Source organism: Melozone crissalis, unplaced genomic scaffold (assembly GCF_028551555.1).
Source record: "Melozone crissalis strain CALT ecotype California unplaced genomic scaffold, PUWL_Pcris_2 ptg000032l_1, whole genome shotgun sequence".
In the NCBI taxonomy this organism is placed as follows: domain Eukaryota; kingdom Metazoa; phylum Chordata; class Aves; order Passeriformes; family Passerellidae; genus Melozone; species Melozone crissalis.
In genome coordinates, this window is record NW_026535810.1 from 3,275,119 (window position 1) to 3,303,109 (window position 27,991).

Here is a 27,991-nt window from a genome sequence, read left to right on the forward strand (position 1 = left end):
ATGGATTACCACCTGCTTGGACTAATTCTGTCTTTTCTCTTCAATGGCACAAAGGTCTTAGCCGGTTACCCAATTTGGTGGTAAGATTCCTTCCTCCCCTCGCCCTTCCTCTCCCTATGATTGATTAATGAATTCATTAATTATTAGCCATGGGAGCTGTGTGTTCCCTTCCTTTTCACCCCTCGCCCTGCGGAGCTGCATGCTGGAGCCGAAGCGTAATTTCTTCAGATTTGACCTGTAATTAATGAAATCTGTGAAAAGTTTGGGGGTTATTTTGAAAGGGCCATGCCTGGGTTTCCCTTTGCACAAATGGAGGCTTCCCTACCACTCTTTAATTTCTCCATTTTCGGCACTGTGGCGATGGGCTCTTGGTTCAGATGTGAAAGGATGCGGTTTTATTTCCTTGTGCAATGGGAATTTTGTCTCTCCCATCACTCTGCCACAGGGATTTTCTTCCTTTCCATGAAACTGCAATTAATCCTTAAAAAAAAAAAATTTAATTCTATTTTCTGTTTGGTTGCTGTGTTTTTTTGGACTTCTTTCCCTTCTTTTGTTGTATTCTGTCATGTGAATTTAGTCCGGCGAATAACGCAAATGGCACCTGAGAAAACATTCATTAGGAAAATTGCTCAAAGGTGGATTTTGTTCATTTTAATTATGGAAATGTCACTAATTTCCTTGCACCAACGAGACAAATAGATTTTAAAAGAATTGGTTGTAGTCTTGTAATGAGGCTGGTAAGTAACCTGAGTTACTTATTTTAAAAATAAATCCAACTCTATATAAATGAATACAGTAACAAAATGCAATTGGAAGCTCTTTAGAACAAGAAATATAGAATTAAACATTCCAGGTCATTTAAATCCAGCAGCCAGCGAGTTGCATAACAGAATAATTCAGTTTATTTCTGTCTATATGGAGGATTTCTTGCTGGAATATCTCTTGTTAAGTTTCTCTATGTGCCAGGTAGGGGCTGTGAGCCTGATGATCCATAGGGAAAAGAGGGAGATGGTGGAATTTGGTTCTGCTGAGATTCTTGGGTTATTTTTGCCTTTCCAGAAAAGTCTCTCTTCTTTATTCCTGAATTAGATCCTTTCAGTGCCAACATGGAGATGGCAAGAAGTAGGTGGGAGTGAACTTGGGAATGGACTGCCATATCTGGGAATATTTAGAATTCAGGATGGAAAATACGAATTTTTAAAAATTTTTTTAAAATAATCCCTTTATTAAAATGGACTTTGGGATGAGAATGTGCCTTTCCAGAGGAGAAAGACTGAGAGCACAATGAGACGTCCCCGCTCAGGAAGCGTTTCAAAGCTCCGCAGGTTCATGAAATGGCTAAATCACAGCAGGTTTTCCTGGAGAATTACATTATTTCCTTGCCCTGAGCGTGGCTGCCCAACTTCAGACCCTCAGCCCTGGCCAGGGGAGGCTCCTGAAACACAGAGAGCAGCACTTTGATTCCTTCCATCCCTTTTCTGCCCCACCTGGGCACCACTGGGCACAGGTCGGGATGCCAGGGCTGGCTCTGAGCTGCCTGGGGCAGGGACACCTCACCATGGCATCATCCCACTGAGCTGCCTCAGGCTTTGATATAAACCAGGATTTAATGCCCAAACAAATCAAGGAGGGTTTCAAGTCTCAGAGCGTTTCAAGTCTCTTTTCTTTTCTCCATGAAAAGGTCTCGTTTTCGCCCCGTGAAGCAAAAATATCCCCTATGAGCAAAATGTCTCCTATGCCCGTTTTCAGAAGCAAATGCTGCTGCACACAGGTGTGTGCCCCACCATACCCTCCTCCCAAGCCCCTCTGAGCTCACCCCAAAGGAACAATGCAGAGGATGTAGGGCACGGACAGCGGGGGCATGGCAAGCAGCATCCCTGGGAGGGGAGGGAGTCGAGCACACTCCGCGCAGAATTTCCTCCACAGACCTAGGTTTCGTGTATTTTTATGTATTTTTATAGGTTCTGGCAGCACCAAAGTGCCAGAGAGTCTCTAGGGATGTGAGGAGTGCCTCATGTAGGGTGAGGTTGCAAATGCTGTGGGGTTTTAGGGGTTTCTTGAAGGCTGAGAGGGCAGAAGGGCAGAAATACCTGGGCCAGGGTTCCCTGGTGCTCAGGCACAGACAATGCTCCCAAAGCACAGAAATTCAAGGTCTCCTTTGGACCCATGGAAAGCTTTCAATATCTGCTCTGTGGGAATGAGGTTTATGTGGTGGATTCTAGCATGGTGATATTTATACTCTTAAAAAACCATCATTTTCCAATTGTCTTCCTGATCCTCTGCTCTTGAGGCTGGCACAGAGGAGGCTTGGGGGGATGAGCCCCACTTTCAGGGTTCAGCACACCCCAAAACAGGGCAAGGAGAGCAAAGGTGGGGTTCAGCATCAGCCTGGCCCCCTGTGCTGGTGTCCCTGGGCTTCCTCATCCCCAGTTAAACCCATATCTGCTAAACTCGAGACTTTCAGGGGGACATTTCATATGGCAGAGCCCCAAAGATGCTGACAGGCAGTGGCCTTTCCTGCTGGCACCACCTTCCTGCTGGATTTTCCTGCTGGATATGGAATATTTTGGCAGCAACATCCAAACAGATCCGTTCTGCTGTGGGACAGAAAGGAGAAAAAGGTTTATTGCTGCGGTGGGGAGGAAGTGTCTGTGTGTGCCCTAAGAAAAGGAGAGTGATGAGAACGGGGTCAGATCACCTTATAAATGGGTTTGGAATAATCCAAACCCATTTATATATAATATAACAATATATATATTTGTCATATATAACATAATATAATATAATATAATATAATATAATATAATGTAATATAATATAATATAATATAATATAATATAATGTAATATAATATAATGTGTAATTATATAATACATAATTATATAATATGTAATAATATAATATGTAATTATATAATTATCTATTAAATAATATATATATAAAAATACAATAAATATATATAGTAATGGCTGGAATAATCCTGCTGCCCCACTGTGAGCCAGACACTGCCAGGAGCTGGCAGCAGTGACACTGCAGGGGATAAAGGCAAATGATGGAGCTGCTCAGGATTTGTGTTTTATTGAAGGACCAGGGAAAGATGTGGTCCTTGACATTGTCCTGAGAGAGAAGACCCCAAATGCACCCCTGGAGCTCTGCAGCATGCACAGCAAAGGGAAGGTCCCTGTGCTCCAAACCCAGAGTTTGGGCTCCAGATCTACTGGTGCAGCAGGATGGAGAAGCCAAGAGAGGATTTCAGCCCTGCTGGGATGTTGGGAACTCCCTGGCATCGCCCTGTCCCCATCCAGGCAGCTCTGAGGGAGCTCCAGGGGTGGCTCAGGCTGTGGATGCAACCTCCACTGAGGTATTTTGACACAGCTCCAACCCTTCTTCACATGCTGCCATCCCATCAGAGCCCTGAGAGGGGAACAAACGGGGCACAGATGGGAAAAGGTCACTGAAATGCTGCCTGTGAGTGCTGACAGGAGGAGCTGGGGCCAACAAAGATCCCTCAGAGACGTGTCCAACACTTTTAGTGCTGCTGAAAGAGAAGGAGGAGATGGGGAGCTGTGGTGGGGCTGCTGCTCCTCCTGACCCCCCCAAGAATGCTGTGGGTGTGGGCAGTGAGGGGCAAAGCTGGGTTCAGACCTAGGGCTGCCCATGAAAACAGCTCTGAGTACCTGGCTGGCCACAAATGATCAGGAGCCCGTGAATCTAAAAGGTTTTGTGGGCTTCAAGGTTTTGTTCAGTGTTTTTCCCAGCCAGGTTTAGCTGGTGGGAATCCCTGCTGGGTGGGATGGGCAATCCATGCCAGGAAAAGTAGTTTGGACTGAGGTGGATCCCAAATGCTGACCAGCAGGACATTGCCAGAGCAGCTCTCCAAGGATGCACAGCCTCAGGAGCTGGCAGAGGGCTCCAGGTGACATCTCCTGCTGGTTTTGTCCCTGCCCAGTGCAGAATCCCAGCGTGGTTTGGGTTGGAGCTCGTTCTGTTCCACTCATTCCAGTGGAGTCCTGAGCCCAGCAACAGCTTCAAAATTAGCATAGCAGCATACAGCAATGAGCAGCATCACGTTGCTGGCCTTGAGGAGGTCTCAATCCCTCAGAAATTAACCCCTTGTGTCTCCAGGACAAGGCCAGGGCAAGCCTGGAGCCACTGGAGCCACGGGAAAAGGGTTCTGCCTCACTCAAGAGCCTTTCTGCCCTTAAAACACAAATCTCTGTCCTGTAAAGTAAACTCAAAACTAAATTTAAGTGGCCAGAAAGAGCTCTGAAGAAGCCACTTAATTGCAACCAGCTCCTTATTTGACTCCTTCACTAAAAGCAGTGTTTCCCACTTGCTAAAGGCACCCCAAGGATGAGCACTGGGAATTCAGGGGGGATTTTTGGCCACCTCACCCTCTCAGCTGGAGGTGCTGGGATAGAGGAGGCCACAAAGTAGTGATTTCCCATGACCTGCACTGCCCCATCACCCTGATGGGGTCAGGGAGGATTTCACACCCTGGGACAGAGGCAGGGGATGCCCTGAGAAGGCTGAGCTAGAACAGGCTGGACAGAGCTAAAGAATAAAGCTTTTATTGAGAGCTCTAGGTGTCAGAGGTACAGACCCAAATCTGACTCCACCATGGGTTTGGGATGAACATATTTTTATATTTTATCATTATATAACTTACATATTAATTATTAAACTTATATTGTTCTATTGATATTACAATATCACAATACAATGTTTTATTACACTGTTCTATACATTGGTTCCATCCAAGTATGGATTTCTCATGATCCCCCTCAAACCACTAACACAGTTTCTCATGATTAAACAATAATTATATCTAATCACATCTAACAATTATATCATTTATCATATACTGACTACATAGGTGCAGTTGCACACGATCTAGCAAACACAAGATCATGTGAAAAATACATTTACACTTTTACATGCATTTTTTTACAAAAATACAAATACATTTCCCAGGGCCTACTAAGCCTAACTTTCTTTCTAACTGTCCAAATTTAGTGATTTTAAAATCTTTTACTATCAACTCCATCCCCAGGGCACATTTAATGTGGGTTGTGCCATTTGTGCCTTCACTAGGATCCCCAGAATCTCCAACCCAGGTGCAGCCCAAGGCTCCAGTGGAGCCCCAGGACAAACCTGGAGGTCCCTCCTGTGTCACCAGGGATGTCACAAACTCCAGGTCAGGAGGCTAAAAGCAGCAACTTTATTGCAACTTCTTCTTTTCTATTCTGATCTGATACAGACGGACCTGACTGGTCATGTAATCAACACATTTCACATTTCATCCTCTAGCTGACACTCAGGGGGTGTTTGATTTCTCCTGTGTCACTGTCATATATTCTGAAAAATCCCTTTGCCAGGATTTCTTCTCCTGGGAAGCTGAGAAGCCTCAGAGAAAAATGAAAACTATATTATCTCATTTGCTTCTCCTGTGTTTTGCTGATTTGGAATGTGGCTGGAGATTGTTTATCCAACAGGTGAATTGTTTTTACTTAATGACCAATCACAGCCAGCTGCGCCAGACTCTGAGGAGAGTCATGAGTTTTTAATTATTATCTTGTTAAGCCTTCTGTAAGATCCTTTCTCTATTCTTTAGTATAGATATAATATAATATAACATAATATAACATAATATAACATAATATAACATAATATAACACAATCCCTGGGAATTAATAGTATTCCAGCTTTTCAATATTAATTTTTTAAATGTTAATATTTAATATTAATTACTGGAAAATAACATTATTCCAGATTTTAAACATATTCTTTTTATATATTAACATTTAATATTAATGTGAATTAATATTTTCAAGCTTTTAAAATATTTTTTAAAATATTAATATTTAATATTAATTCCTGGGAATTAATATTATGCCAGTTTTTTAATATTAATTACAGCTTTTCCTGAGATAAGCTTTCCCTTGGGACAGAGGGATCTTGAGATCCTCCAGCTCTCCCACTCCATGAGCCCTCTCTTTCTGGGACCATACCCAGGACTTCTCAGAAATCCCAAATTAACCCCAAAACCAGGTGTTTGCTTGCACACCACGGGGTCCTTTACAAACCCTGCTCATTGCCCTGGCTGGGATCTTTTTTACAGAGGCATGTTTCATTTTTTAGTGGCAGTTTTGTAAGTTTTTAAAAATGTTTTTTATATAAAATGATATTTTATTTTTTGATTCTGTGAAATGTATATGTTGAGAATTATTATTAAAATTATATTTTATATATAGTTTTTATGTAGAATAGTAAAATGCCACCCCTGGAACATGAAAGAACCACGCTCTGAAAAGCAAATTTGCCCTGATAAAGGAGCCAAAATCTCTTAATTCCTTTTCTGAAGATAGGTTTCCTGATTTGTTAATTTGCTAATTTGTCTTGTTCACAATTCACTGAACCTGTCTGCTTTTAATTAATCTTACAAATCTAATCAAGTCTAACTGGCACCTTTCCCAGTGCTTACAATTTTAAATGAGAAACTTTCCCTGCTGCTCTCCAGCCCCACCCTGGCTCAGGCTCCAGATCTTCTTCCCCCTTTTCAAGGGAGATAAAACCTTCAGGGTTTTATATTCTGATCCCATTTCTATTTCACAGAATCACCCAAATTTCCTGCAGTTATTTTCTAGAGATTATAGAGGTTTATAATTAAGAAATTTGCAGTGAATGTCACAGGAGTTTCTTGCAGCCAGAGGCACATTTAAAAGGAGTGTTTTACCTGCAGAGAACTCTTAGATGTTTTTGGGGAGGATTTCTTGTTTGTTTATTTGTTGTATTGTTGCAAAATATTTCAATTGTGGTTTTAAATTCTGATTATTTCTCAGGCCTGATTAGGTTTGGTGACAACCAACTCTCCTTTAATAAACTTTAAAAAAAACTTTAAAACTAAAAATTAAACTTAAAATTAAACTAAAAATTAAACTTTGAAACTTTAATAAGCTTTTAATGAAATTCACCTGTTGTCTGTCTGACAGGGAGTTTATTCAGAACACCAAGCCATGGCTGTCTCTGTATTTTTAATTTTCCTTTCAATTTGCTCATTTTTACCCCTGAAAATCTAAAAATAAGCTCTTCAGACACCAAATCCTCATCTGTGGGTTTGGTGGGGCTCAGGCTGCTGCTGTTGGTGAAGTGAGGATATAAAAAGAGTGGATATAAAAGAGACTTTGCCTCCAACATCGGTGCAATGCTCAGGAGCAGAGTTTTGGAGGAGAAAACCTCCAAAGTTCCTAGTGGGCTGGGGCTGTGATTTTCACAATCTTTTGGGAACAGGAACACCTTTGTGACATCCCTTACCCCAATGCCAGGAGGGTTGGGAAGAGCCAGACAAGAGGGGGACAGCACCACCATGGACATGCCTGGAGCATGGACACCACCATGGAGGTTCTGGAGGTTCCCAAAATCATCCTTTAGTGCCCCGAGGACACAGCTGAGCTGCTCAGAAGGACTGTGAGCCCATAAAGTGCAGATGTTTCCTCCCATCACAGCCCTGCTCTGCAGGAGCTGCCTCTGTCCAGCCCAGTCCAGCAATCCTGGCTCAAGGGGTTTAATTTCACTCCTAACACTGTCCATGGTCCTTGTGTGTTGGATTTGTGGGGTCCCTCGTGGCAGGAAGGGATGATGAATGTGACTCTATGTTCTCAGAAGGATAATTTATTATTTTATGATACTATATTATATTAAAGAATGCTATACTAAACTATACTAAAGAATACAGAAAGGATAATTACAGAATGCTAAAAAGATAATAATGAAAATTTGTGACTCTTTCCAGAGTCACAGCTTGACCCTGGTTGGCCAAAGAGTCAAAACAACTCACAGCACAATCCAATCAACCAATCACCAATTATTGGTAAACAATCTCCAAACACATTCCAAAGGAGCAAAACACAGGAGAAGCAAATGAGATAATTATTGTTTTCATTTTTCTCTGAGGTTTCTCAGCTTCCCAGGAGAAGAATCCTAGGTGAAGGGATTTTTTCAGAGAATGTGAGTGCCACGCTGTCCTACCCTTGCAGGAGCCTCATGTCCCTTGCTGGCACCTCATCCTTCCCCCTGCCTGTTTGTCCCTCGTTCTGACAGGGAATTCCCTCTGTCCTCTCTTGGCATGAAGGAATTAGTCCTGGATTAGGTCATTTCTTGTGGGGAAAAACCAAATTGAATCTTGTAGAAACTAGATCTAGAGTTAGTCCTGGATTAGGTGGTTTCTTGAGGTGAAAAACCAAATTCAGTCTTATCCTAGATTGAATCTTGATATGGAATTAGTCCTGGATTAGGTGGTTTCTTATAGGGAAAAACCAAACTGAGTCTTGTGGAAACCAGATCTAGAATTAGTCCTGGATCAGGTGGTTTCCTGTGGGGAAACACTATATTGCATCTTGTAGAAACCAGATCTAGAATTAGTCCTAAATTAGGTGGTTTCTTGTGGTGGAAAACCAATTTGAATTTTGTAGAAACCAGGTGTAGAACCAGTCCTGGTGGTTTCTTGTGGTGAAAAATGAGGCTGCTTTACTACTGGGTTCTGTTATTCTCTTTCCATGGCGAGCAAAGCACTTGGAGTGGAAGGTTCTGGAAAGGCGTGAGGCACAAACTGCCATGGATATTGCAGGAAAGATGGAACCATGTGCCACCCTGGCATGGAGGGGGCAGAGGGGGCAGAGAGGACAGTGGTCATTGGGGACAGAGATGGATGGGATGGGATGGGATGGGATGGGATGGGATGGGATGGGAATGGGGCTGGGATTGGAGTATGGGATTGGGGATGAGAATGGAGATAGGGATGGGGATGGGATGGGGATGGAACTGGTGCTGGGGATGGGGATGGGACTGGAGCTGCTTCTCTGCAGGAACGTGAATGAAGTTGCTGCCAAGGGACTGGGAGTGCCCAGGAGTGGGTCCTGCATTGTTGCCCCCTCCAGATAGAAATGTTCTGTTCAGCAATGCCTGCTCAAAGCAGCGCCACTCTCGCCTGGAAAACACAATCCACTGATTTGCCATGGCTGAGGATCTATTCTGCAGGGACTGTGATAATATTATTCCACCCGGAATTTACATAAATGCATATGATTTGCATATGCAAATGCAAGCTTCCAGGCTGTGACTGAAGTAAACACAGTGAGATTTTCAGTGCTGTAAAACCTTTACTTCAAAGAGAGACGCTGGGGTTTGTTTAGGTCCTGGCAGGGCTGTGATCCTGCTCTCCCCTCGCTGCCATTGCCAGCCATTCCTCTCCTGCCTCCTTCCCAAAGCTGGCACTGGGGAGGGAAATGTGTCCTGCAGGGACAGGGGACACTGGGACCAGAAGGAGCATCAGATACCCAGGGAAGGAAGGAACAGCTCTCCACTGAGGCCAGTGAGGGTGCTGGTCATCTGCACAGGTCAGGCAAGCCCTCCAGCCATGCCTCCAGTTTGGGGAGTCCCTTTGGGGAGGCAAACTCCACTTTGGGGAGGCAAACTCCAGTTTGGAGAGACAAATTCCAGTTTGGGGAGTCCCTCAGTGGTGGTGGGTGGCCTCAAGAAGTGTTTGGTGCCAACTGTGCCGAAATCACCCAGGGTGAGTCACAGTTTGGCACTGGGAAGCGGCTTCCCAACACCCAAACATGATGGAAAACACCCCGTGGGTGGGAATTGCCACATCCACTCAGCTGTGCCACAGCTGGGGGGGGGGATCTAAGGGGGATCTCTGGGCTGCCTCTCTTTGGGGAGTCCTTCCCTGAGCCCTGAGACCAGGACTGGAGTGCCCAGGCTGGTTCTGCTCCCATGAACAGCCTGGGGTTAAACAGGAAGGAGGAGCCTGGCAGGGAGGGGACAGTGGTCAGTGGGGACAGTGGTCAGCTGGGCTGCCCATCCTGGGCACTGTGGCTGAGACTGAGACATGGATTCTGTCTGAGCTGGAGGAACTGGACCTCAAAGTGTCTTGTGTCAGACCCAGAATGGAAAAACCAAACTGAATTTTGTAGAAACTAGATCTAGAATTTGTCCTGGATCAGGCGGTTTCTTGTGGTGAAAAACCAAATTGAGTCTTGTAGAAACCAGATGTAGAATAAATCCTGGATTAGGTGGTTTCTTGTTGTGAAAAACCAAACTGAATCTTGTGGAAACTGGGTCTAGAAACAGTTCTGGTGGTTTCTTGTGGTAAAAATTGAGGCTGCTTTACTACTGTGTTATTCTCCTTCCATGGAGAGCAAAGCACTTGGAGTGGAAGGTTCTGGGCTCTGGGAAGGTGTGAGGCACAAACTGCCATGGATATTGCAGGAAAGATGGAACCATGTTCCACACTGGCTCTGCTCCAAAACTCAGTGTAGGTGCTGCTGCCTCCTTCCCAGGAACCTCAAGGCAAGGGTAAAATTTGGCTCAGCTCAGTTCAGGTCCCAGCACGGATTGGGTGTAGGTTATGATGCCTCAGGTTTTGGCTTTTATATTTTTCAGTTTCTGTGCTGCTTTAGTGTGTGAGTCTGAGCTTCATATGAGGGCATGGTGAGCTCTGTTCACAGAGCAGGGAGACAAAACAATTCCTTCTCCAGCTGGGGACCAAGGACAAATGATCCAAATCTCAGCCCAAGAGCACAAACAACATGGGCTGGAGAGAGAAAAACAAGGATGGGACTGCATAGGCTAAAGCTGTAATTGGACAATGAACTCCAACATACAAATGGAGGAGAACTTATAAAAGTGAGAGACCCTGTGAGCAGTGGGGAATTTTGTGACCATTTTGGTTCATCTTGGGTGCAGCCCTGGCTGGGCTCTTGTGCTGCCCAAGGTGGATCCATTGAGTCCTTTTAATAAATCCCTGCTTTATTCTTTAGCTCTGTCCAGCCTCTGTTCTAGTTCAGCCTGCATAAGGCATCAGTCAGGGCTAGAGCAAAACCCACAGGCTGGGAGAATAAGGGTTGTTTAGCCTGGTGAAGAGAAGGTTGCATGGAGACATAACAAGTTTTTACCTAGAGAAGTACAAAAAGAAGAAGAGAAAACAATTCTTATCTCTACTCGCTACTCCTGTTATTTTTACACATGTAAAATGCGTTAAGAAAATTATTTACCTAAAATAATTTAGTTAATTGAACAGCAGTAAAAGTTATTTTATTGCCTTACCCAATTAAATAAAAGTTATATCCTAAATTAAGCAATCACAAATTTTTCTTTAATATATAGTATAATATGATGTGATAATAAGATTGATATGGTATGATATGATATGATATGATATGATATGATATGATATGATAGTACGTGGTAATAATATAATATAATATAATATAATATAATATAATATAATATATTATATAGTATAGTATAGTATAATATAATATCTCTTTAACATAATTATAATAAATATAGCACAATATAATTTTAATTTAAAATTATTCAACCTTTTAAATCAATAAAATCAATTACTAATCATTCCCTACATCAAAAACTCCCTAAATATAATAGGGAACCTCTATCCTTCCTCCACCACGAGGGAGCCTGAGATCCCTGTGTGCCATGCAGTTATCACAATTATTATTTGAAATTTGAGTTACCTTGGACTCATGGTGTGCACAACTCCTGTGCCCTGGCCATGCCCTGCAGAGCTCAGGTGTTTTACCAAAGGCTGCTGGAGGACTTCAGGTTCAGTCAGAGAATATTGATGTATTCAGGACTGTTGATAATATTGATCCCCACACATGCAACAGCCCCTGTGCCATCCTCCTCTGCTAGCACAGGCTGGATTTGGGGACACTCAGTGTAAGACAATCTGCAACAAGCGTTGGGCACTGGTATTTACATTGAGATTTGTGCCTTTGCACCCCCCTGGTCTGAATTCCCACTCAGCATCCATTGTCCTGCCCTCTCCTGCTGGACACAAAGTCTTAATCTTCCCCTTCTCCCCACTGTAACTAAACAATCTCTCAGAAGTCTTTCCAATAGACTGATCAAACTGTCAGCGTAAGCCACTGCCTCAGCTCGCTGCTGTTGCTCCTTTGTCCCCTGCCCGTGTTTAACATCCCATTTACAACAGGGAGGAGGCTTAAACCACCCCAGCTCCCATAGCAGGGGCTGGGTGAGAGCTTAAACCAGCCCAGCTCCTATAAATGTGCCTGGGTGAGAGCTCAAACCATCCCAGCCCTGCAGCTGAGACAGCTTAAACCACCCCAGCTCCTATAGCAGGGCCTGGATGAGAGAGCACAGCCCCAGCCACAGCTCCACAGAGCAAACACAAGGACAGAACCACCCTGACACGTCCAGGAGGAAAATCCAGAGCTGAGGAATACAATTTCACCAACACCACCCTATCCTCCTGCCCCTGGATGTGTCTGCTGGGTGTCAGGGGGTGGCTGCAGTCCCCTGGAGATGCCACTGAGGCCGTGCCACATCCTGACTGCTCCCAGAGGTGACATTTGTGACATTTGTGGCTCACACCCTCAGACACCTCACCAGGCTCCTCTGGCAGCATCTCCTGGGCTTTGCTCAGTGCCAGGGGGGTCACCATGGCTTTTTCTGGCTGGCAGATCAACTTGGAGCTGGTCACTCCTTCCCCAGCTCATCCTGCCCAGTGCTGGGGGAGAAGAGAGGTCCCTGCTTCCCCCAGGAGAGCATTCCTGATGTTCTGGCATCCCCCATTCCTCTTGCCCTTTCAACAGGAATTTCTGAGCCCCCGTGTCCCAAACACAAATCCAGTTCTGAGACTTGGACCCTACAGCTCAAGGGTCCTCTGGGGGGTGGTTTTACATCTCTTCAGCCAAACTCAGCTGGTTTCCACCCAAAGGGCTTTGATGCAGCAAGGTCAGGGTAGCAATTCCCCCTCTCAGAAGGGCTCAGACCTGCAGCTCCACCTCTGCTCCCTTTGAGGACACTCAGTGTGAGAGAATCTGCAACAAATGTCTTGGTTTGAAAAGCCAGGTGTGTGCTGAGGAAGGCAGGAGCCTCCCCTGAAATAGAAAATGTAATCTCCTCTCTCTGAATTATTATAATTTTTAAATTAAGGGGCTCATAGGCAAAGGTATGGGAGTAAGAATAACAGGTCTTTATTAGGAAAATCAAAAATACAAATGCAATAGGACCAAAAAAAACCCAAAAAAGACACACAGTCAGAGCAGGAGCTGACTCCCTGTATGTCAGAGTGGTAGCCCAGCCCCATGCCATGGGGGCTCAGCCCTCCTGCAGTGCCAGCTGTGGCTCTGCTGCAGCAGGGATCCTGCACAAGGGGGGATTTTTCCTCTGCAGCTCCAGGGCTGCTGGAGATGGGCCTGGGCTCCCTCTGGGAACGCAGGGCAGCAGAAAGCTGCTCCTCTGGGAATGCAGTGGGCAAAGGCTGCTGGGGTGTCCCAAACCTCAGATTGTATCCAGGTAGGAATGTTCCAAATCTCAGATTGTATCCAGGCAGGAATGTTTGAAACCTCAGATGGTACCCAGGTAAGAATGCTTGGCTCCTCCCCTGGGCGGAGCATCTCCCCATGGGATGATGGAATTTGATCAGCCATGCAGGGACACTCACTGGCCATGGACAGAAGATAATTAATAATTAATGGCCCATGAACAGAAGAGATCTCCTGGAGGGAGGATGGGTTGTGGAAGAGATAAAGAAAACTGAATTAAACATTCAAACCCCACATCCCATTCCTGCCCTTACCCTGGCTGGGCCATTAGTCTCTAATGCTCAGGCAGCTGAACTCCTTTTAAAAAATGAATTTTTACTCTGTTTTGCTGACCCCTGAGGACTGCAGAGCTGAGTGGGGAGTCTGTGGTGACACAGGTGTCACTTCTTTGTAAAAGTTCCAACCTCCAGACACGCTCAGAGGGGGATTCCTGAGTGAAAAGCTGCTTTCCAGTCCCTCTCCTCATTGGAATTCTGTCAGGTTTGGTCTGCTCTCCACATTCAGTCAAGACCTGACATTTCCCCTCTCAGATGTGAACACCCATGGCATGCTTTGACTTGCAAAACTTTCCCTGCTGCTGCTGTTGATCTTCAGGCAATCCCAAGAATTTGTGTGTTCCCCTGCCCACGAAGGACTGCAGTCAGCGCAGCACCAGAATTAAAATAGGATTTACAGAATTAAAATGAATATTACAGCAGGTGTGATGTTGAGTTTGCTGGGTCCCCAGGACAAGGTGAGATTTCTCTCTCAGCAATGCCTGTCCTGTTCCATGGCATTTCCAAGTCAGCATTTCTTATGTCCAGGTTTGCACACTGGGTGAGCCTTCTGCCAGGCTTGGAGAATTCCCTACAAATCAATTTCCCACACCCCTGGGCATGGTTGGGGCAGGGTTGGGGTGATTAGCAGCACCAGGACAGGGCATGGACAGGCATGGGGGGGTTCCCCAGCCCTGACACTGTCCCCTATTGATGTAGGTTGACCCTAACGAAGGGAATAATGTACTCTGACTCCATGATTTAGAAGGCTGAACAATTGCTTTATTACGCTATAGTATATTGCACTAATACTATACTAAATTACATACTAAAGAGATACTATACTAAAGAATACTAAATACTCAATTACATACTAAAGAAAATATTATACTAAAGAATAATAAAGAATGCTGTCTGAGACAGTCAGGACACAGTTTTTTGACTCAGTTAACTAAGGAATCAAAACAACTTTCACTAGTGTCTAATCAACAAATCACTTTGGGTAAACAATCCCCATAACATATTCCACATGTGCCACAACAGGAGCAGTGAAGAGAAATAAGAATTGCTTTATCTTCTTCTGTGAGCTTCTCTGTAAGAGCTTAAATAAGGGATGTGGAACTCCAGGTGGCTCTTCAAAATGCAGTTTATTCCATCCAAGAGGTTACAGCAGCCCAGGGTCGTGGGTGGCAGAGCTGTGCCCACAGCTGTCAGCTCCAGCTACAGCCAGGCCTGGAGACCCCTTGGTTTAGGTTACATTGCATTCTATACTTTTCTTTTGGTTACATTGCATTATATACTTTTCTTTGCTGAGCATCTTCACACAGTAGAACCAATCTATACCTTAACTTTTATCTCTAGGCTGTCATAACTACTGTAATTACCATATTCATGTTACTTTTCTCCAATCACTCAAAGTTAGTACATTACAGTTTATGCTAGAAGTTGTTTTTCAGTTTTCTTGCAGCGGAAAATTATGAGACCTTTTTTCTACTTGCAACTTGTTTTGTTTGCCTGTGCTATCCTTCTGCTTGGTAAAAACATCTTCTTGTTTGAGGTGGGTTTATCCTTTGCTCTAAGTCATAAAAACCCCTTCTAACTAACATACTGTTAGGAAAATTAATCTACAAACACCAGAGGTTTATGTCCAAAAAGGAGGCAGAGGACTTCTTTTACTTTATTTGACTAAAGGGAGAGGCCATGGGGCATTCCCCTGGGGTCTCTCCAATTTTTGGAGGACTCAGCCTCCCTTTTTATCCCAATTTCCCATATTCCCTCTCTCTTTCCCCATTGGCTGAGGTACTTGAGAGGTAAAATTTCCTGATACACTTGATACCAAAGATTTCCCTCTAATGTATAACCCTCCCTTTTAATTTTTAATTGTTATGGAATTTAGGAGGTTTTCTTCCCCATTATTTCTTCCATCTTTCAATGTCTAATTTCATTTACCAGCAAATGTAAAGTTTATTTGTAAATGCAAATATCTTTTTCCATTCACCAATTAGTGGAATCTTTTCCCATTGTTTCTTTTATCTCCCAGAGCTAGTTTTATCTACCAGCAGACCCACAGCTTGTTTGTAAAGACAAATCTGCTATTCCTTTCAATACCCTTTGTCTCCTTGGTTAGGGCTCTGTCACAGACACATTTTATGAAAAATCCTTTCCGTAAGATTTTTTCTCCTGAAAAGCTGAGAGGCCTCAGGAACAAAATGTGAACAATGGTTATCTGCTGCTGTGGAATGCAACAGGTGCATCTGGGATTGGTCTCAGGTGGTTGTTTCTAATTAATGGCCAATCACAGTCTGCTGGCTCGGACTCTGTCTGAGACACAAGTTTTTGTTATTAATTCCTTCTTTTTCTATTCTTAGCTAGCCTTCTGATGAAAACTTTTATTCTATTCTTTTAGTATAGTTTTAACATAATATATATCATAAAATAATAAATCAGCCTTCTGAAACATGGAGTCAGATCCTCATCTCTTCCCTCATCCTAAGACCCCTGTGAACACCATCACAGGGCTCAGCAATTCTTTTCTTCTATATCAAAACTTGCTTTTATTTCTATTCCTTCTTCAGATTCTGCATTCAGAAGAATGCTGCTAAGCACACAAATCTGTGAGACTTTCTTGTGAAACTTTCATCCTTCCCAGCTGTAGGAGCATTGGGGATAGGACAGTGGGGATGGACGGGGATGAGAGATCTCTGCAGCCAGGTTTGGAATTTGGGGTTTATTGCAAAGGGCCTGGGTGCAGGGCCCTGCTGGGAGCTGCCAAACACAGCTCAGAGCAGGCTGAGAGAAGAGAGGGGGAGAGAGGATGAGAGGGTGAGAGAGTAAAAGGGTAAGAGAGCGAGGTTCCCATTCCAATACAATAAATCTTCTTCTGTGCTGAATATTCTGATTCTCACTAACCAATCTAGTACAAGATACAGATCCTGTAGCATTTCCATACAGCCTATAAGAATCATTACATTGCCATCCTGTGTTACATTTTAAACCCTAAAAACTCCTCTTTGGGCCCTTCTGCCAAGCTGTAGGGTCTGCTCTGACCCTTGGGCCTGTCTGCAAGCAGAGGGTGTTTCATCACCTTCAGCTGGCCACACCATTGTTTTCCAGTTGTTCAGTAGCTGAGGGATCTCAAAGCTTGCTTTAATTTCAATCTCACTTATAGTTTCCATATTCTCAAAATCTTTTGCCAGACAATCATATTTGTAAGGCTTTCCTGTTTCATCTTCCCCAACACCCAACACTTCCTACTGCTTTCCCCTAAGAGAAACCCTTAGGACCTGGTGCCTGCTGCTCTCAGTGACAAGAGCTGCTGTCCCTGTCCGTGTCCCCGCAGGTCCCTGGCCCTGGGCCAGCAGTACAGCTCCCTGGGCTCCCAGCCCATCCTCTGTGGCTCCATCCCCGGCCTGGTGCCCAAGCAGCTCCGCTTCTGCCGCAACTACATCGAGATCATGCCCAGCGTGGCCGAGGGGGTGAAGTTGGGCATCCAGGAGTGCCAGCACCAGTTCCGGGGCCGCCGCTGGAACTGCACCACCATCGACGACAGCCTGGCCATCTTCGGGCCTGTCCTGGACAAAGGTAACCCTGGAGGGGCAGCTGGGCTGGGGGTAGGACTGGCACAGCTCCGCTGGGCTTTGGGGTGCACCAGGATTGTGTACTGAGCTCCTCTGGGCTGTGGGATGCACCAGGATTGAGTATTGAGCTCCTCTGGGCTTTGGGGTGCACCAGGACTGTGTACTGAGCTCCTTTAGGTGCTGGGATGCACCAGGGATGTGTACTGAGCTCCTTTGGACTTTGGGGTGTACCAGGATTGTGTTTTCAGCTCCCCACAGCTCCCCTGGGTTTTGGGATACACCAGGATTGGGCATTGAGCTCCTGTGGGCTTTGGAATTTACCAGGATTGTGTATTGAGATCCCCACAGCTCCTCTGGGCTTTGGGGTGCACCAGGATTGTGTACTGTGCTGCCCTGGGCTTTGGGGTGCACCAGGATTGTGCACTGAGCTCCTCTGGGCTTTGGAATTTACCAGGATTGGGTATTGAGCTCCTCTGGGCTTTGGGGTGCACCAGGATTGTGCACTGAGCTGCCCTGGGCTGTGGGGTGCACCAGGATTGTAGATTGAGCTCCCCTGGGCTTCACACTGGAAAAAGTGAGAAAGGGCCCCAAAACAGCCTGGAAGGAGAGGCTGGAGGGACAAATCATAGAATCACAAAATTCTCTGAGTTTGAAGGGACCATCCAGTGCAGCTCCTGCCCTGCCCAGACACCCCAACAATCCCACCCTGGGCATCCCTGGCAGTGCTGTCCAAACCCTCCTGGAGCTCTGGAATTCCCTGGGCAGTGCCAGCACCTCTGGGGACAGAACATTTCCCTGAGATCCATCCTGACCCTCCCCAGCACAGCTCCATGATAATCTCAGATGTCCCAGAGCCCAGGTGAAAAAGGCATCCCCACAAAACTGAGCCAAGTGGTGAATTAAAAGCTCTCAGTGGAGAAAAATCTCCATTTTCTCCCGTGGATTCTGTTCACTCTGTGCCACATTCAGCACAAGGGACATCCACAGGTGATATCTTGGTTTCACAGCTTTGTAAACACAACAAAAATAATTCCCCCTCTTCTTCCTGGGTGTTGACACCACTGGGTCCCTGCAATAATTTCTTTATTGCACAGAAATTATTGTTTGTAGTGGTGCTTTGGAAATGGGAATTTTATGGTACAGGCTTCAAGGAACTGGAGAAATTGGGGTGAGAGCAGAACTTTGAACTGTTTCCCATCAGTCCCCTGCAGAATTCAGGAGTTCTGGTGAATCTTTCCTTCAAAGCTCCAAAATTCTGCAAAGAAACAGTTCATAAAATCCTTTTTTTTTTTTTCCCAAGTTTCAGCCTCCCAGTAAGGGTAGGTATCGTTTCAGATCCCAGAAATGTCAGCTGAGAATTTCAGTGAAAATCTTTCCTTTGTGTTAATGTGGGATTCTTTGCAGGAGCCAGGATTGTCAACCCTTATTAGAGCACTAATAGGCACCATGAGATTCATTCCCCCTCTGTTGTGCCAGGTTGTATTTTGGGGTAACTCTAATATTTACTACCAAATAACTTATCAGCAGGGCTCAATATACTCTGATTTGTTGCCTAATTAAAGCCTGTCCAAAATTTCAGCACTTAAAAGATCAGAAAGTTTTAATTTTCTTCAAAAAACGGTCACTAAGAAACTGTCATAAAAATTCTAAACAAGTTATGAAAGAACTGCTCAAGCATTGAGACACTGAAAATCTCTCAGCACCATTTCTGTCAGCAGGAAAGCACTTAAAGATCAGATTTGAACCATCCTCCCTGTAATGAGCAAAGTGAACTTTGAATTTATGGAGAATATTTTAAGGTTCTTTTCAGCTGCAGGGACTCGAGCAAAGCCTCAAGTGTGGACTTGCCTCAGCATCTCCACACACCCTGAGCTGACAAGGTAAAATATCACCCAGAGCTCTGAAAATCTTCTGACAGATGGAGAAAAATGAGTGAACACGTTGGAAATATCCTTATTTTCCCACTCCATACAGCCCTGCCAGGCTCCCAGGGTGGATTTATCCTGGTGTCTCACTCACCTGTAAGTGGAGCAGTTAAAAATAAACAGCATCATCTGCAAAGGAGGACACATCAAAGCCCAGCCCATCTGATGCTGGGGATTATTCACTTTTTTTTGAACCGTGCTTGTGTCTTTTCCTTGCTGCCTTCAAAATTAATGAGCAGATTGAGGATGGGACTGGTGGCACTGAGGAACACAGGGAGCCTTTGAGATTCCCAGAGTCTGCAGCAGAGAAAAACCAGAATCTTTGCAGGTTTTGAGGGAGGAGAGAAGGGGATGTGGTTGAGCTCAGAGGTTGGTGACAGAGCTGGGAGGTCCTGGGAGCTCTAAGGAGGGTGGGAGCAGCTCTGCTGGTCCCTGACAAGGGCTGGAGTCTTGGTTTGGAAAGCCAGGAGTCTGCTAAGGAAGGCAGGAGCCTCCCCTGAAATGGAGAATGTAAACCCTCCCCACCCCTCTAAACTGCTATAAATTTTAAATTAAGGGGCTCTCAGGCAAAAATATGGGAGCAGGAAATAACAGTTCTTTAATAGGGAAAAGGGAAAAAAATAAAAGGGTAAAATAAACAGTGCAGTACACATGAACAACACTGACAGAGTCAGAACCCAACCTGACACCCTGTGGGTCAGGGTGTTGGTGGCAGTGCCATTGGAATTGTGGCTCAGCCCTCCTGCAGTGTCAGGGCTGGTTCTGCTGGAGCAGGGGGATCTGCAGAGAAGGATGTGTTCTTCCTCTGAAGATCCAGTGGAGGAAGAGGCAGCTGCTGTTCCTCTGGGGAATCCAGTGCAGAAAGCCGTGCTGGTGTCTCAAACCCTCTGGATTATATCTGGGCAGCAATGCTTGGCTCCTCCCTCTGGGCTCACATCTCCCAGTGGGATGTTATAGTTCTTATCAGCCATGCAGTGACATTCAATAGCTGTTATCAGCAATGTCCCCTCCCAGGGAGGTGTGAATGTGGTCACTCAGAGAGAGAGATAAGGCAAACTGCCCACTTGACAAAGATAATCTGCCATACAGATAGTAATGGAAAACATCTTGCATTGCAATCTTCAACAGCTGGGGACACTCCTGGGCCTTCAGAGGATCAGTCTGAGCTGGAAGGGATCTTTTAAAGAGCATCTGGTGCCACTCAGCTTCTTCTTTGGTTGGAACAGGAGTCACAGATGGGGTTGGGCTGTGTGGTGGTGTTCACAGGGGTCTGAGGATGAGGGAAGAGATGAGGATCTGACTCCATGTTTCAGAAGGCTGATTTATTATTATATGATATATATTATATTAAAACGACACTAAAAGAATAGGAGAAAGGATTTCATCAGAAGGATGAAAGAATAGAAAAGGAATTACAACAAAGGCTTGTGACTGACCAAGACAGTCCAGACAGCTGGGCTGTGATTGGCCATTAATTAGAAACAACCACATAAGACCAATCACAGATGCACCTGTTGCATTCCACAGCAGCAGATAGGAGGAAAAATCCTAAGGAAAAGATTTTTCAAAAAATTTCATAGCTATGGGGTTGGGTTGGAAAAAGCCCATCCAGTGCCACCCCTGCCATGACAGGGACACTTCCACTGTCCCTGGGGGGGCTCCAAACCTTGTCTACCCTGACCTTGGAAACTTCCAGGGATCCAGGGGCAGCCTGGGCCTGCCCACCCTCACAGGGAACAATTCCTAATTCCCAATATCCCATCCAGCCCTGCCCTCTGCCCTGGGAGCCATTCCCTGCGTCCTGTCCTTCCATCCCCCGTCCCTCTCCAGCTCTCCTGGAGCTCCCTTAGGTGATCCTCAAACCAAGAGTTTTGGGCCCATAATCTGGATAATAATCCATAATTATGGATTCTATTCTATTCTATTCTATTCTATTCTATTCTATTCTATTCTATTCTATTCTGGATCCTGTGGCCACCATTGTCACGTTCCCTTTTCCTCATCTCCAGCACACCCAAACCAAACCCAAACCCAAACCCAAACCTGGACAATCCCTGTCCCAGCTTACACCCTGCATTTGGCCAACAAAGGGTTGGGATTTCACCTCACAAACACCCGGGGGAAATCCCCTGTCACTTCTTATTGGGATCACCTCAGCTGCTGCTCCCTCAGGTGGATTGAGGCTATTTTGGAAAAGCTTCAAAGGTGCAGCTCTCACTACAGCAGCATCAAAAACCACTTCTAATGGAGCCTGAAAAGAAACTGAGAGTGATTTCATTTTAAAGGAGCTGCAAGCTTGTTAACCATGGTCACTTCCAGTGGAGGAGGGCTCAGTGAGCAGGCCCTTCATGGCCAAATGTGTGTCCAACCCTCCCTGGGGCATCCTCCAGGCTGTGAGCTCTGCTGTCAGTGTGAGAGTACAGGGCTGCCCTCCCTGAATGGGGCTGGGATGGAATTCCCAGAGCAGCTGTGGCTGCCCCTGTACCCCTGGAATTGTCCAAGGCAAGGCTGGACAAGGTTTGGAATCCCCTGGGACAGTGGAAGGTGTCCCTGCCAGGGCAGGGGTGGCACTGAATGAACTTCAAGGTCCCTCCCAACCCAAATTGTTCTGTAGTTCTGTGATTCTACATTTTATTTTTTTGTGTCTTATTTTCTAACCCAGACCATAAAAAAAAAAAAAAACAAAACTAAAATTCAACCCCTGAATGTTGGGTAAGCTCATGTTTTTACAAGCAGATTCTCCAGGATGATTTATACTGCAGGTGTGCAGTCTGGGATGAGGAGGGAAGAAAAACCTCCTTTGCCCTTCCCTCCTCTCCTTTTTCTTTGCAAAATAAGGTCAGCTCTTATCTAAAGCCAATGGCTCCTCCAGCCAAGCCCTGCCCAAACCAGGGCTGAGCCAGAGGCCACACATTGCTCTGTGGGGGGAACAATCACCATTTTCTGGGTATGAAATCCAGCATTTTGGTTAAATCTGGCAAAAAAAAATCTGGTTAAAAATCTGGTTAAGTAAGTGTGGCCTGAGAAGAGTAGGTTGAGAACGTGAGAGAGGAGCAGCTCTGCAGACACCAAGGGCAGTGGAGGAAGACGGAGAGAGAGAGGGAGAGGGAGGGAAAGGGAAAGGGGAAGGGGAAGGGGAAGAGGAAGAGGAAGAGGAAGAGGAAGAGGAAGAGGAAGAGGAAGAGGAAGAGGAAGAGGAAGAGTAGGGGAAGAGGAAGAGGAAGAGATGCTCCAGGCAGCAAATCTGAGATTCCCCTGCAGCCTGTGGTGCAGACCATAGAAGAAGGATGAAGAAGGATGGAGGAAGGTGCAGAAGGATGGAGGAAGGTGCAGAAGAATGGAGGAAGGTGCAGAAGAATGGAGGAGGGTGCAGAAGGATGGAGGAGGATGAAGAAGGATGGAGGAAGGTGCAGAACAATGGAGGAAGGTGCAGAAGAATGGAGGAAAGGTGAAGAAGGATGGAGGAAGTTGAAGAAGGATGAAATAGGATGAAGGAAGGATGGAAGAGGGTGAAGAAGGATGGAGGAGGCAAAGAAGAATAAAGAAGGATGAAGAAGGATGGAGAAAGGCGTAGAAGGCTGGAGGAAGGTGCAGACCATAGAAGAAGGATGAAGAAGGATGAGGAAGGTCACAAGGATGGAGGAAGGTGCAGAAGGATGAGGAAGGTCACAAGGATGGAGGAAGGTGTAGAAGGATGGAGAAAGGTGCAGAAGGATGAAGAAGGATGAAGAAGGATGAGGAAGGTCACAAGGATGGAGGAAGGTGCAGAAGGACGCTCCCTGCAGCCCATGGAGCACCCCAGGGATGGTGTTCCCCACTCTCTGTCCCCTCTGCGCCGGGGGATGCTCAGGGCCAGGGCAGGTGCAGGGTTGGCAGCTGGGCCCTCGGGGGTCCCGGTGAGCTGGGCTAAGCCCCTGCCACGAGCTGTGAAAAGGCAAAAGACCCGCACCACGATAACCCGGGGCTTTTCTCAGCCATGACACCCGCAGTCATTTGCATCTAAACAGGGGTGTGTGGGATCAGGGGGCCGGCTCGATATAAACTCAGCAGCTTAACGGGAGCGGGGGGGAGGGAAAAGCAGAGAAGGCAGAGAGAGAAAAATAAGCTTATAGCGATGAGAAAGAGCTAAGCTTCCTCCCCTACTGTGAGGCAGGGCGAGCGATACCATCGCAGCGCCGCAGTCGTTTCAAATCGCTGCCGCATTCACACGCCCTTTAGCCATTCTGGGGGGCTGGGGAGCGCCTTCAAAAGGGATTTCCCAGCCGGGCTGGCGGGATTGGAGGGTGACGGCAGGACAGGGGAACATTGCCCCGTTGCTACGAGGTGCTCCTGGGGAATGCCAGCGCTCTGTGCCGTGGGTACGCTGGCCGGCGGAAACATTCCGCATTATGCGGGTAATACAGTGTGACACCGAGGGAACAATGGCAAATTGAGTGTCCCAGCAGGTAACGGGGCTGGCTGGGAGACAGTCGCAGTGGTGCACTGTCAAGGCGGCTCTAATCCTCCCTCGCCAGCCCCTCCCCTGGTTCTGGGAACGCCGCTCCCGCCTGTCGTCTCTGGGAAATTCTCCCGGCTCCTCGCCCGGAGCCCGGCCAGGGTTTCAAGGCACCGAGCGGTTTGGGGGTGGCAGCTCGATCCCCCCTGTGCTGGCACCGAGCGGGGACACGGGGACATGGGGGGTACAGGGGGTATGGGGGACACGAGGGGCATGGGGGATACAGGAGACACGGGGGACACAGAGGACACGCGGGACATAGGGCACACGAGGGGCATGGGGGGTACAGGGGACACGGGAGACGTGGGGGACACAGGGGACACTGGGAGTATAGGGGGCACAGGGGACACGGGGGGTACAAGGGGTACAGAGGACACGGGGGACATGAGTGACACAGGGGGTACAGGGGACGTGGGGGGTACAGGGGAGACGGGGGACACCTGGAGTATAGGGGGTACAGGGGACACGGGAGGCATAGGGACACGGAGGGCACAGGGGACACAGGGGACATGAGGGACACAGGGGGCACGGGGGATATAGAGGGCATAGGAGGCACAGGGGACACCGTGGGTACAGGGGACATGGGGGGCACAGGGGACACGGGGCAGCTGCAGGAGCCGTGTCCATCGCGGCCCTGCCAGGAGGGCACTGCCAGCCCAGCCCAGCCCCGTGCCCATCCACACCTCCCAGGGCCAGCAGAGCCACATCGCTCCCGTGTCCTCCCCCTGTCCCCGGGCTGTCCTGGGCTGGCTCCTGTGATCTGCTCTGGGCCACCCAAAGAGCCTTGGTCAGGCTGGAACACCTCAGTGCCAGCAGGGACCTTCCAGCGGTGCCCACAGCCCCAGCGGTGCCCGCAGCCCCAGGGATGCTGGGGAGAGATCCCCCAGGATAACCTGGCTGGTTTTCCAAGCTGGATCCCTGCTGGCACAGCAAAGGAGGGAAGAGTTGGAGCTGAAAGGAGGTGAAAACCTCAGCAGGGTGCTGCCAGCACAGCCAGGACTGAGCAGCCCTGCTTGGAGATCCCATTTGGGATTCCCACAGCTGGCAGCACCCACAGACACCTCTCCTGAGAGCCTGGCATCAGCCCAGCTTGGCAAAGCTGGCTTTTGGGTCTGCAGAGAGGCTGAGGCTGGGGACAGGGGCTGCTGTCCCCAGGCACAGGGCAGGGATGCAGGAGACAGCTGAGAGATGGATCCTTCATGGCTTCTGCTCTGGAAGGAGGGGAATGGCTCCAAGGTGATTTTCTCAGCAGAAATTTCCGATTCATCCCACACTCATCCCCGTGATCTGATCACACCAGACCCAAGAGCACTCAGAGCCCTCCAGCCCAGACACCACAGCCCCTGAGCTCCAGCCTCTCCTGCACCCTGGTTCAAGGTTGGATTGACCCCAACACCTGCTCTGGATCTAGAGAAGTCTCTATATGACAAGTCTCCGTGTTTAGGTGGGCTGAAGCAGCCTGGTGTCACTGCCCAGGGAGCTGCAGCTCTGCAGAGCTCTGAGCCCTGGTGTCCCCAAGGGGAAAGTTGGCTCTGACACACCAACACTGCTTGGGAGAGCCTGGGTGAGACCAAGGTCAAACTCCTGATCTCCCACAGTGTGTCTGCATCATCCAAAACCTTTCCCCAGGTCAACGAGCTCCTCCATCTCTAACCCCTGGCATGGAGCCCTTCTCTGGGTTCCCAGGACAGGAATTACTCCAGTAATTCTCTCCTGAGGCCCCTCAAGCTGCTACTGATGCCTTGTTCACCCCTGAGCACCCATGGATCAAATCCTGGGCCCTGTGTTTGGGAAATGCTGCAGGGAGCTGGAGTCACACCCTGCCCCACCTCCTGCTCCAGGAAACCTTCATTAACAAATTAACAAAATAACTCCTTTCCAAATTAACAAAATAAACCTTTTCAGCAAGGTTTAGGGGCTGCTGGGTGGAGCTGGGAAGGAGAACACTGTTGAATTTGCAGGGTCCCCAGGAGGAAGGGAGAGAATGATGAATTTGACTCCATGTTCTTAGAAGGCTAATTTATTATTATATTATATTATATTATATTATATTATATTATATTATATTATATTATATTATATTACATTACATTACATTATAGAATGCTATACTAAAACTACACTAAAGAATAGAGAAAGGATACAGACAGAAGGTTTAACAAGAATGATAATGAAAACTCATGGCTGCTTCTAGAGTTCCTGTGATGGTGTTCACAGGGGTCCGAGGATGAGGGAAGAGATGAGGATCTGATTCCATGTTTCAGAAGGCTGATTTATTATTTTATGATATATAATATATTAAAACTATACTAAAAGAATAGAAGAAAATATTTCATCAGAAGGCTGGCTAAGAATAGAAAAAGAAAGAATGAATAACAAAAGCTTGTGTCTCAGACAGAGAGTCCAAGCCAGCTGACTGTGATTGGCCATTAATCAGAAACAACCACCTGAGACCAATCACAGATGCACCTGTTGCATTCCACAGCAGCAGATAACCATTGTTTACATTTTGTTCCTGAGGCTTTTCAGCTTCTCAGGAGGAAAAATCCTAAGGAAACGATTTTTCAAAAAATATCATGGCTACAAGTCCCGACACAGCTGATGTTGATCGGTCATTAGGTTAGAACAATTCACATGTTGGATAAACAATCTCCAAACCAGCAAAACACAGGATAAGCTGAGGTTTTCCAGCTTCCTAGGAGAAAATCTCAGGCAAGGGGGATTTTTGCAGGAACTGTGACAGTGGCAGCCCAGCAGTGCTCTGTGTCTTGCAGCCACACGCGAATCCGCCTTCGTGCACGCCATCGCCTCGGCCGGGGTGGCCTTCGCTGTCACCCGCTCCTGCGCCGAGGGCACCTCCACCATCTGTGGCTGTGACTCCCACCACAAGGGACCCCCGGGGGACGGCTGGAAGTGGGGGGGCTGCAGCGAGGACGCCGACTTCGGGGTGCTGGTGTCCCGGGAGTTCGCGGATGCACGGGAGAACCGGCCGGACGCGCGCTCCGCCATGAACCGGCACAACAACGAGGCTGGCCGGACGGTGAGTGACCACTGGGACAGGCTGGGTGACCAGGGGGACAGGCTGAACAGCCACTGGGGACAGGCTGGGTGACCAGGGGGACAGGCTGAACAGCCACTGGGGACAGGCTCAATGGCCCCTGGGGACAGGCTCAAAACTGCCCCCCAAAACTCAAGGTGAGGCTTCCCAGACTGAGCTTAGAGCAGACATTTAAGCCCAGGTGGCACAGGTGGGTGATGGAGAGCAAACCCTGTGACCGTGTTCACAGGGGTCTGAGGATAAGGGAAGAGATGAGGATCTGACTCCATGACTCAGAAGGCTTGATTTATTATTTTATGATATATATTATATTAAAACTATACTAAAAGAATAGAAGAAAGGATTTCATCAAAAGGCTAACTAAGAATACGAAAGAAGGAATGAATAACAAAGGCTTGTGGCTCAGACAGAGATTGTGATTGGCCTTTAATTAGAAACAACCACATGAGACCAATCCCAGATGCATCTGTTGCATTCCACAGCAGCAGATAACCATTGTTTACATTTTGTTCCTGAGGCCTCCCAGCTTCTCAGGAGAAAAAATCCTCAGGAAAGGATTTTTCATAGAAGATGTCTGTGACAAAACCCCATGTTCCGTTCTGTGGCTGTTTCTGCTGCTGACTCTGCTCTGTCCCACACAGACCATCCTGGACCACATGCACCTCAAGTGCAAGTGCCACGGGCTCTCGGGGAGCTGCGAGGTCAAGACCTGTTGGTGGGCCCAGCCTGATTTCCGAGCCATCGGGGACTACCTGAAGGACAAATACGACAGCGCCTCGGAGATGGTGGTGGAGAAGCACCGCGAGTCGCGGGGCTGGGTGGAAACCCTCAGGGCCAAGTACGCGCTCTTCAAGCCACCAACAGAGCGGGACCTGGTCTACTACGAGAACTCCCCCAATTTCTGTGAGCCCAACCCCGAGACGGGCTCCTTTGGGACGAGGGACAGGACGTGCAACGTCACCTCGCACGGCATCGACGGCTGCGACCTGCTGTGCTGCGGGCGCGGCCACAACACGCGGACTGAGAAGCGCAAGGAGAAATGTCACTGCATCTTCCACTGGTGCTGCTACGTCAGCTGCCAGGAGTGCACGCGGGTCTACGACGTCCACACCTGCAAGTAAAGCACAGGTGGGGCTGCACTGGTGGAGGTGGCTCCAGAGCAGGGCCCCAAGGGTCACTCAGACCCACACGTGGCCTCACACTGATGGAGGATGGCACAAAAATCCTGGTGGCCCCAGCCAGGGTACCGAGAAGGCTCTGGGCAGCTCACCCAGGTGAGGTGGGACTGCTGGTGCATCGGGCTGG

The 27,991-nt window shown here is 47.4% G+C and overlaps 1 protein-coding gene across 1 annotated transcript; it reads left to right on the forward strand.

Annotated features, from left to right (window-relative positions):
* WNT3 (Wnt family member 3) lies at positions 1 to 27,984 on the forward strand. The gene is made up of 4 exons (XM_054281547.1): positions 1 to 80; positions 16,971 to 17,212; positions 26,403 to 26,668; positions 27,328 to 27,984. The coding sequence occupies exons 1-4, from the start codon at positions 1 to 3 to the stop codon at positions 27,805 to 27,807; spliced, it is 1,068 nt and encodes a 355-aa protein (XP_054137522.1). The 3' UTR covers positions 27,808 to 27,984.
* Positions 27,985 to 27,991: the final 7 nt, after the last annotated feature.

What these genes read in the sequence shown, in the direction of transcription:
- WNT3 (XM_054281547.1), top strand. Translation starts at nt 1, where the DNA reads ATGGATTACCACCTGCTTGGACTAATTCTGTCTTTTCTCTTCAATGGC. An exon ending in GCCGGTTACCCAATTTGGTG is followed by an intron (nt 81 to 16,970) that starts GTAAGATTCCTT and finishes GTGTCCCCGCAG; the next exon opens with GTCCCTGGCCCTGGGCCAGC. An exon ending in ACAACGAGGCTGGCCGGACG is followed by an intron (nt 26,669 to 27,327) that starts GTGAGTGACCAC and finishes TGTCCCACACAG; the next exon opens with ACCATCCTGGACCACATGCA.